Source organism: Pteropus alecto, unplaced genomic scaffold, assembly GCF_000325575.1.
Source record: "Pteropus alecto unplaced genomic scaffold, ASM32557v1 scaffold103, whole genome shotgun sequence".
Lineage (NCBI taxonomy): Eukaryota > Metazoa > Chordata > Mammalia > Chiroptera > Pteropodidae > Pteropus > Pteropus alecto.
Window position 1 is genome coordinate 12,448,751 of NW_006436288.1, and position 11,737 is coordinate 12,460,487.

At 31.2% G+C, this 11,737-nt stretch overlaps 1 protein-coding gene across 1 annotated transcript in view; it reads right to left on the minus strand.

The window, feature by feature from the left end:
* ERGIC2 (ERGIC and golgi 2) overlaps window positions 1-11,737 on the minus strand; it is a 37,748-nt gene that overhangs the window by 20,099 nt on the left and 5,912 nt on the right. Inside the window, exons 2-5 of the mRNA XM_006912717.3 lie at window positions 8,963-9,102; window positions 7,420-7,528; window positions 5,367-5,413; window positions 3,834-3,904 (exon numbers count right to left, since the gene is read on the minus strand). Coding sequence (XP_006912779.1) covers window positions 3,834-3,904; window positions 5,367-5,413; window positions 7,420-7,528; window positions 8,963-9,068 — 333 coding nt within the window. The 5' untranslated portion in view covers window positions 9,069-9,102. The remainder of the gene's footprint in view (window positions 1-3,833; window positions 3,905-5,366; window positions 5,414-7,419; window positions 7,529-8,962; window positions 9,103-11,737) is intronic.

Consider the following 11,737-nt stretch of genomic DNA (forward strand, 5'->3'; position numbering starts at 1 on the left):
GAACTTGTTTATACTTCCCAACACTTCTCACACCACAGCACAGAAGGAAAATGCCAATATGTGTAAAACACAGCAAAGCAAACAGATGAGGCTGCATGCAACCATTCCCGTTACCTTGTGAATAAAACAACTGGCAGTAGGGACTATGTTATTCTTCCTTTGACTTTCTCAAACTGTTTAGTATAATGCTTAGCACAAAGGGTAAAGGAAATGCTGAGTAGCCTACTTTTTGCTAGGCACTATGCTACTCTAATTCATTGTCTAATGTAACTTTCATTAACAACCTTATAAGTTTTTTGTTATTCTTTCCCTTTTGCATATAAAGAAAATCCTCAAAAGGTAAAATATTTTTTCAAATTAACAGAGTAAGAGACAGTATATAAACCCAACTCTGCCAGAGTCCTCACTTTCCCATATTTTAAAAAAATAATTCTTTAAAATAAAGAAATACCAATGAAATATAATAGCAAATAGCAAAACAGTAACCATCGCAGTACACTGAGTAATCACAATTTAGAAACTTGTAAAGCATTAAGGTTAAGTTTTTAATATTCAGAGTTCATATTAAAACAGTAAGAGTAAAATTTGAAAATAAGTAAAATTATTTCTTAAATATTTATTATATTAAATATACTTAATATTTTACATTACTTATTTTCAGAGAAATTAGGAAAAAGGAATGAATACTTACCAGAAACATTGTTAAACATTTTAAAAATTACTGATAAAAGTATACAATTAAACATTTTTAAGTTCCTAACTTTCTAGCTGAGACATGACTTTTAATTACATGACGGTTAAACTTAAACTTTTCTATTCCACAAATAATTGGAAGAGATGGCAGAAACTCTTTACAATGGAATAATCAACAATCATGTCACAATTACATAATTCTAACATATTCATCAGTGCCTAATACCTAACAAGACATTATGCTTCACATTTTGTGAACTATAAAAAAGAAAAAGTTAATGCTTCTCAGGAGCTTAAATTTTAGCTACAGAGACAAGCTATCCAGAAAAAAAATATATAAACAAAATCAGAGACTTAATGTGAAGAGAAGGACTGACAGACACTTAGAATATGAAGAGAATGTTAGAGAAACAGCATAAATAAATTTGAGGATAAGTTCAAGATAATTAAGTCTCTACATTACCAATTCTAACAATGTCCAGAGAAACATAAAAATTAGGACACAATTTATATCATTACTTTAAATTATTCTAAATTAGCATCCACATGCTGGAAATTTTTGAGAACTTATGTAACACAAGAATACAAGGGAGACTAAACTGAGAAAATTTATTTCATGGGACAGAAAAGTCCATGTTAGGCAGCAAGTAAAATCCCCAATTCAGAGGAACAGAGTAAACAGGTGATAAAAGATAAAACACTTGAGAAAGAGGCAGTCTCCATCCAAGGAACACTTTTAGGAATTCAATCAAGTGCCAGAGACCACATGGTGAGGGCATTCCACAGCACTGTTATTTCCTAGCCATTGTGTGGCCTGGACAGTATCCTAAATTAAGCAAGAAGACCACCACATGCCACAGCTGGTTGCTCTTGAGGATGGTCACACTGGTTAAAGAATTTACTCTACCTAAATTCAGCCTAAAACAAATGCAGGAAAGGAAATTTGGGGTGCCCTGGTGAACTGCTCTGCCATCCTGGACCCATTTGTAATTTCCTCCTTTCTTTCCAAAACCATTTGTGGCTCTAATTTGACTTAGAAACACAGGATATCTAAACTATATACCTTTCTCCTTTCATCTAGGTCTGGAAAAAGGGAGAGGCAATAGAAACTGACATAACATTCTATTTCGATTCTCAGTAACATAATAGACCACTTCTTCCCCAATCCTAAAGATGAGCAAGATAATCAGTTTATCAGTGGGTATATTAATATATTCATTAATTTGAAAGAAGTGGTCAATCTGAGATACTTAAGCTAATTTTCCTCTATAAAACCATTCCTAAAAAGAAGAAGAAAAGTGTTAATTATTTCTTAATGAGATTTAGCATCATACGGACAAAAAATGGAGTGATCTACAATATATTAGAGGTGGAAAATATAATCACCGAATTTTAAAACATAATGAAGATACTGAAGAGAAGACTGATCTTGCTGGATCAAGGTAATCTCATAGAACTCAAAGTTCAAAATACATATCTAATGTAAGGATTGATAAAGATATTGATAATCACTCCACAAAATTCAACATCATATAATTTAGAAAACAGAGAGAAAGGCATTGCTTTGAACATTAAAGCAAACAAACGAGCAAAAATGACTTAAAAATTAAGATCACCAAGGACCAAAAAAAAACTAAAGGGGATCTACACTTGAATATAAAGGATAAATATTTGAATTTCAAAAGTGAAAGGAAAAAAAGCTCAAGTAAACGTATTACCTACAAAGGAAAAAATAATTGTGCCGAAATGTCTATAAAGTTTGGAGTGGAAAACACCATAAAGCAAGAATTTTATCCTCAGCTAAGTTTACATGTATGAAGAACAGAATGACATAGGCAATCATGCTAAAAATTCGTAAACATAACTCACTTATTCTTGCTGATAAAGTCCTTCTACAAAGTGATAAACATAAACTAAGAATGCTAAAAAATAAAAACAACAGAACATAAAGGTAAAGTTGAATAATTATTCTTACAATAAAATGAAATGTAATGTGAATGTTAAAGTACCTAATAATAGTCATCTAGACCTAAATTTCCTGATCACACCTTAATATACAGTAACATGGTACTTGAATTTGTAAGGTACCTAACCTCATTAAAAATTACTATGAAATCAATTTTTTGAGTGGGATAGGGAGAAGGAGTTAGAAAGATTAAGAGCAGCAATAACAAAGTTACTTTTTCTTTAGAAATTTCTATTTTAAAAGTTTGGATCAAAAGGCATAAACATATTTTGTTGCTATAAACTAAAAATAATCTGGTAATCAAACTGACCCAAGAGCTTTTTTTTCCCTCCACACATTCAGTTACTTTTAATTCTCCTCCATCACCTTTGATCTTCACTTTGCAATTCTGCTTAAAAAACAGTTTGCAAAGGTCAATGGTAAACAAAAAACCCCCACAAGAATGCATAGTAAACATAAGTACCACAATGCCAACAGAACAGTAAGCAAATCAAAGCAGCTGAGAGTTCCATGCTTTATTCTCTATAGCTTCTTTAGGGCTAGTTCTCTGGTCATGACTTGTTATCATCAGCCCTTGTAATGTGATACCTGTCCCTGTAACGTGATGATGTTTTCTCATAAATCAATTACATTACACACAAATTGTGCTATGAAAATAATAAGAGAATGTCAGTATTTCAATAAGTTTTGGAAATAAAGGTATGAAAGAGAGAGAAAAAGTAAATGCATATGATATTTCTCTTAGATACTACTTCATTCTTGATTAGGATAAGAGAAATACAGCTCAAAAAATTTTAAAGACTTAAATTTGGTAATATTGGACTACAAACAGGACACGACATTTCTAAATTATTAGAGGAAAAGAAGAAAATGTCATCACTATAATAACTATAATAGAAAAGGAAAGCGTTAACAAAAAAATAAAATAAAAATAAGGTTATAAAACAGACATTGAATGCCTATTCGAAATGCTAACAATGGTTATCTCAAAGCTTTGGCATTAGAACCAACCTTTTCCTTTTGAACTTTTACAAAGAATATGGATTACTTTTGAATTAAGAAAATCTACTTAAAAGACTAGCTGAGACAAAACTAAAATCAGATAACAAAACTGTTTTCAAGGAAACAATTTCTCAAAGCACATTAGTAAATAAAAAATATGAATCAAACTTACTGGTTCATAAACCAGACCATCTGCAGATGCAACCATTGTTTCTGCTAAATCCAATACATCTGCTCCAACATCTGCACAAAAAAATTAGAAGTTTTACATTCTATGCTAAGAGCCGAACTACATCTGATATAAACTAACAAATTTGTTACATTGCTTATTTTTTCAAAAGATAAAACAGTAGCATTATATAGTTTTGGTAGAGATTATTCCAAGAATTAATGCTTTTTCTGCTTCTTGCTCAGTAAAAAAGATGACTTAGAATCTCATGGTAAAAAGTATAAACTGTACTGAATTGAAAAGTTTTGTAAAAATTGGCAAGAACCTAATCACAAGTACTAAATGTCTGCTAAACAAAATATTAATTACAAGAATTATTTTTAGAGATTAAAAGACATCTTAAAGCAAAGCTACTGATGACTTTTTAAAAATCAACAAATAGAAAAAGTCTATTTCGAAAAGACTAAAAATTTAATGGTATTCAAACATCTAAAGTAAGGTAAAATATGACGTATTTAGTATTAACACTAGCTCATAATTTAGATATAAAGTATTTATTTTCTCAAAAAACCACTAACATAAGGAAAAATAAATGGAAAAGGAAAAGAGATTTAAAATTGTTCTGAGATGAAATCTCCCAGAAATTAGTTTTCTTAATTAGATAATACTACTTCACACTTGAAACAATTTTGTCAACTACTAAATTCTTGGTCTCTAAATTCAAGCAGTAATTTAAAAGATAACTTTTATGAAAAAGCATCCTCATTTTTGATAGTAATACTAATTCAAGCATTATCTGGCATATTAACATTTTTTTCACTTTTACCAATATAATCAAGTGAAGCCAGTGTGAAGGAAACGGAAAAGGGTAACATAACTATCAACTTGAAAGACTTGGATCTGTATTTTAAAATACAAGAGTAAGAACAACGGGTAGTAAACTCACAGAGTTAAACAGGATATGTTTGTGGAACATGGGTATAAAAACTGGTACTCCAAAGAAGAAAGAAATAAAGGATATACAGAAACTAAAACTCTGGATTCACAAAAATTTCCTCCAATTTTATTTTAATTATAGTAAAGTAAAAGATAAATCTCTTCTTTTTATGGAGAAGAAGTTTAAGAATATAAGCTGGGGAGAAAAACAATTTGCATTTTAAATAACAGTGCAATAGCTTTTTAAGACACCCCAAAGGGAAAATAATGTTAAAAAACCACCAGTGGTTTTCAATTTTTACCAGCAATTGTTTAAACTAGCGATCTCCAACCTTTTTTGGCACCAGGGACTGGTGCTTATATGAAAATATAATGCCTAATGATCTGAGGTAGAGCTGAGGCAGTGATGCTAATTAGCGCTGGGGAGCAGCCGTAAATACAGATGAAGCTTCACTTGCTTGCCCCACCACTCATCTTCTGCTGTGCGGCCTGGTTCCTAACAGGCCACAGACAGGTACCAGTCCACGCGGCACGGCGTTTGGGGACCCCTGGTTTAAACCATAGCTATATATGAATTCATCAAGTTAAATATGTACTTACACTGACACTTCATGGCAACAGTAATATCTATATTGATTCTCAATTTGCTACAAGACAAAATGAAAACATTAGTAATTACCAATTATTCAAAAAAACATTAAAAGTATAAATCAACTGATCTATGAAAAACTTGCATCTCAAGAAAAATAAAATAAGCTAATTAGAACTTGGGTATCATTTCTCCTGGGCAAAACAAAAGCACTTTAAAAGTGAAAGTTTATTTTGCGAACGTTCCAAAAGCCTTTCTGATTTCATGTTTTTAATACAGTACCCTTTGATTAACGGCAACTCTACAATTAATAATACCAAGCAACTCAGAAAAAAGTCTTATCTTTTGTTTACTTAAACCTTATGTAGAATATTCATTTAAAACTTTCAAAATTAAGAGTTAGGAATTGCAAGACTTTCTCCTCTATTTATCAAATAAATACCATACATCAGGCATTATGCCTAATTTCCTACAAACATCTTCTTTATTCTTTATCATGGACCTATAAAGTGGATAGCTTCACAGTTTTGTAGATCGCCAATGGTGTTCAGGGAAGTGTAAATGCAAGGCTTAAAAATCACATAACCATTGAAATGGCATATTGGAAACTAGATTTGTGTAACTCAGGATAAATGCAACCAAACGGCCAGAAAAAAATAAGGGGCAGCGGGGGGGACTTCTGATGCTTAAAGTTTTGCGTGGCCTTTTTAAAAGGCTCAACTTTTTAATGCCTTTTCAAATAATGAGTTAATATTAAATTAACTTTCAAATATTAGACTTGATTACACACCACGAATAACTGAATGAGTACAATCAATCAGTTTTGTCTTGTGCTTCCTATCAACACTTTTTTCGCTCTTAAAAATATGCTTCTGGTTTCAATAGGAATTACAGATTTACAGAGCTTCATGGAGTCTTAAAATTATCTAGAGCTCAAACTGTGCTCCAAATAACCCTGGGGTTTAGGCTCAGGAGATGCTGTAGCAACCAGAGGACAAGACCAAGTAGACAGGCTTCTGGGCATCCCCACTACTCTTATGTAGTGAACTATGTAAGACTCCATTGGGAAAAAAATAAAAAGAGTTTCACTGGTACTAAAAACAAACAAAATAAGAAAGACAACATATTTTTTGAAAACTAATGTTATCAAGAGTTAATACTCATGTTATAATGGAGAAATTGAGACCCAAAAGAAGTCAGTTGTATGACTTACTTAAGGTTACAAAGCGATTTATAAATATTGACTTACTTCTCATTAGCAACATAAGGAATGGACTATAATTATTATCTCCATTTAACATAATAGGAAATGAAAACACATGTAGATATAGATTTAGTAACTTCCCTGAAGTCACGTAGCTAGTAAATGGCAGAGCTGGGATTGGAACTGAAAAGTAAATGTCTCCTCCTGTCTAATACAATCTTAATATTACAAACTTGTTATATTCGATCAGTCAAAAAATCCAAATAATATAAAGTATATTCTGTCTCCTAATTACAGTACTACATTTTCAAGTTTTAAGTGATGTTATTTACATTAAAATTTAGTTTAGATATAATTTACAAAAATCAAGTTATAAGTATATACAATGTATCTTTAGACAATTTATTTTCTAGCTCACACAAATCGGTAAGCTATGTCAAAATCTAAAGAGTAAAGTTTCAAAACATTAAACAATTCCACTATTTCAACATCTAAGAAAAAACATATTATGTTCTCCTAACCTTTTTAAACAGTGTATTAAATCAGAGAACTACTCTTATATAATTTAACTAGTATTCAAGCGATTCTAAAATGTTTTACCTAATGCATGAAATTGATGAGACTTAATCAGAACTATTTCTTCAGAACTAAAACAAACCATCTATAAAAGGTTGGACTTTAAAAAAAAAATAGATATGCTACCTTTAAAAAATGCATGAAATGGATGAGACTTAATCAGAACTATTTCTTCAGAACTAAAACAAACCATCTATAAAAGGTTGGACTTTAAAAAAAAATAGATATGCTACCTTTAAAACAATTTGCACCTAAAGGCATTTCAAGAAGGAAAAAATAGTTACCTAGAAAAATCCTTGTCTACTTCATATTCATACTTCATCCATGTATCTTGATATACTGAAAATTCCATTATGGTTAATAAAGCCATAGTGGTGAATGCTATTAGAGAAACTAAGAAATAAAACAAATAAACAAACAGAATTAAAACAATTTTAAAAAGTAAACAACAGGAAACTATTTTAAGTGAGATTAAATGATCAAAGAATGCCTTAATATGACTGCCATGTGAATGAATACTATAAAAGGTTTTTCTTAAAGTGTTTCTTATAGACTATTTTCTAAAACAGCTCAAAAAAGATGAACACAAAAATTAACACGAACATTTGTACTACTGAGATAGCATTTTATTTCTTCAATGTGAAGAACATCTCTCACAAAATAGATTTGCAAAATTTTATGACACAAAATTTTTACTTTCTTACATAGCAGTGTCACAGATAAATAATCAAAGTAAGCATAAATTTTACAATACAAATTTGAAAATAGTCCCTTCACAACTAAACATGTATCTGTGCTTGCAGCCCAGTTAAAAAAAAATAAAGTGTGTGGGGGGGGGGCGGGGCACAGTCTAATTTTTTAGATAATGAGAAGCCACAACAATCTGTGCACCAGAAACTCAAATAACATCTCCAAATTGCTAATAAAACTCTCATCTACTTTGGAATCTCCTAAACATATCATGTCATTTATCAAATATCTGACAAAAAGATAAGAACTATCATATACTATGACAAAACACACTTAAAATGGATAATGCAAGAACTTGCATTATTTTTGTTAACAAATTTAATCACAAGAGATTAGAAATAGTAACTTAGCACACATTTTACCGAATGAATGTCAATCTTATGTGAAACATTTTATTAGCGCTTCATAGGGAAATAATTGTAAATACTGTTATTATTTCATTATTTATTTAACAAATACTTCTATCTATATCAGGTACTGCTCTAAGAATTTTATAAATACTTATTTAATCACTACCACAACCCTATCAGGTAAATATTGATATTATCCCCATTTCCTGAAAGAAGAAACTAAAGCAGAGACAGACTGATTAACTTCCTCAAGGTCAAGTAGTTAGGAAGAAGAAGAGGTGAGATTTAAATTGAGAAGGTCTGGTTCCAAAGTCTCCAGTAATATGAAATTTAGTATTTTTTATTATAATGTCTAAACTGATTTATTTTAACCAAAACAGGACTGAGGCAGTTTCATATTAAATAATTTCTTCCAAGTTCAATTATATTTATATATAATAACCTTATTAATATAATATATATAACTCAACAGCAAAACAGTTAAATTAATTTGTTCGGTAATGCTCTAAAAATCACTGTTAAATGCACATACTGCACTGAGTTAGATGCCAGAGAATACATATAATAAAATTAGAGCAAACAGTGTGACATGGGGACAGACCAGTTGCAAAATTACTGCACAATTCATTGATGAGTTCTTTCTCACGGTTACATTTCCGTATGTTGCTAACTGGATCACTCAGAAGTTGTACTTAATGAAAAAATTTTAATGTGAATTAACACTCACCTGTACCCCCACTGGCTGAAGTCTCTACATAGCTGTCTGGAACCTTTGGAAAGGCATCCAACTCTTTAACCAAACTTAAGGTTTTCTTCCGATTCAGTCGCCTCATCTTCAGGAAAACCTTCTACTTTTATATAGTCATACTACGAAATAAATAATGAATAAATGAATCCTCTAAAAATATTAAAAAGGTTTCTTTTAGTTTTAGATAACTAATCAATGTCCTTGGAACAACTTAACATTCTCATTCCTCCTTGAGAAAAAAAAAAGCTTAACCCTTATTCACATGTCTCTTTTCTCCACTCTCACCCTGACAAAAAGTACTAAAGAAAGGCAATTTACATACACAATCGCATGAAACAGTAAAAAATAAATAAAAAAATAAAAAGTGAAATGGAAGTCAATCACCTTTGTAATATTTAAATATAAAAGTTAAAATAATTTTTCTCCTATTAAATTTACAAATGTATGAAAATAATACATCCCCACTAATAAAGGACAATGAAGTACAATAGGCATGGTCATACACTGCTAACAAGAATGAAAATATTCACCACTCCCTTTTTGACTAAGTTCTTTTTTAGGAATGTATCTTAAAACAATAATCTGAGTTGTGTACAAAATTGAATTATAGGAATATTTTTCATAGTTCTTTTTATTGAAAATAGAAACAAACTCTTGGTACCCAATATAAAAATTATGAAGAATTAAAAATTAACCTATGTAAACAGTAAAAAATTTTACTACAATAAAATATTTAAAAATTGACTGCTTGCTATTCTTTTTAATCAGTATGCCAACTACATCAAAAATGTTATGAAGCCATAAAAATAACTGAATCCTCAAATATTTATGTAATTTTATAGTTGATTTGCATAAATGCTATAGGTGATACTACAAAGCATTACCAGAAATTGTATTAATAAAGTGGTATTAATAAAATCAATATCTAAAAGAATAAATCAAATGGTTGCAGAAGCCTCTAAAAAGAAAAAAAAATGTATCTAGAATAAAAAGCAGAAAGATCTTTCTAAAATCCAATGGGTAAAATTAATTTAGAAATAATAGGCCACAGAAGGGGCATTCATAGAGAAAAAGGACAGAGAAGTAAAATCTGGCAGCAATCATGAACACTATCTAAAAGAGAGCAGGCCCTAACCAAAGACACTGCTGATTAGTCCATGAGGGAGCTACTGCCCTAAAGTGAAGTTGTATGCATTAATAGGTTGATTTCATTTGTCACTAAAAACATCCAACTAACTCTCCTTGTCGATTCCATGCTCACAAAATCTACTTCAGATTATAATTTTGTTTCTCATGTATATGGTTTTCCTAAGGAAAACAAAAAAACATGTAGACAAAACATATTTTTTAATCCCCAGAACAGTTATAAAACTGGTATTCTCATTTGTAAATTAAGCTTCTGAGTGTTTGTTAGGCAAAAGCCATGCTTCTCCTTCCTAAATTTGTTCAACTTAAAGAATAATCAAATTTATTTTCTGTACCTGCTTAGTAATAACTGCACCAAGATTGATCCATCTTCAGTCTTTCGATTGCTATTCATTCTTTTCTACTGGAGTTAAATATTATCTATGTTCAATTCTCTTATCTTTAAAACAAAACTCTACTAAAGGTTAAGTCCAACCTCAACTATAGATCTCTGGTTGCACACTAAGAGACAAACTTAAAAGAATGAGTTGTCTCCATTCAACTGTTGTGAGTACTTCCTCACCACAGACTCAGCTCTTAACTAAATTTCTCTCAGGGAGGTCATTAACAACTTCCTTAGTACTAAATCCAATGGATATCTTTAGTCCTTATCTAATTTTGACTCTGAAAAAAAATACACTGCTTATCATCCCTTTTTCTTTTTGAAACACACTCAACTTTGCACAAGTGATAGTATACTGATTTTCATTCACCTCTAAGATCTCTGGCTTACTTTGCAGATTCTTCTTCCTCTCAGATTCTGCACGAGGCCTTCCACCCAACTACCACACTTTCCCCAAGTCATCTCCCATCCCTTCAATTTCCATCTACATGCTGATTCCTCCCAAATCTTTATTACCAGTCCAAAGACTTCTGCAAACATGTATTATCTTCTTGCCTTCTATTATATTTTCACAGGGTCATTCCAGACAATTCAGACTCAAGTCCAAAAGTGAATACTTCACTCTACCAAACCTGTTTCTCCTGTATCCCTGTTTTAGTTATTGATGACACTTTATAACCAAAGGCACAAGCCAGAAACACAGGTTACATTATTAGAATTAAGTTCTTCTTAAATTTCTCTCAAATCTGTCTTCTCTTGTCAGGCCCACTGAGGAGTTCCTTAATAGGACCCTGGTCCCCATTGTCACAATCTACCACTGCATTGTTTCAATAACCTCCAATCTTCAATCTTTTAATTCTCTCTCCATACTACAACCAATAACCTTTCTAATACATAAAACTAATCATATAAATTTTTCTTTAAAATCTTTGTAAAGGTTCCCATTATATTTGAAAAGTTTGGACTCTATCCTAACATGGTTTACAAAGCCATTAAAATTTAGGTCCTGCTTACCTCTCTTCAAACCCGATCCCTCAAAGTTTAAATTACAGTCATACTGAATCACTTTCTCATCCTTAAACAAATGTTCTCTCTGCCACAAATATCTTTTCTCCCTCTCCCCGACCTCTACTTTGGGCTACCTCCTACTTACTCTTCAAGTCTCAGTCTAGACATCTCTCTCTTATGACTGCAAATATACTAGTTATGGTATGTGCTCCTAGAAC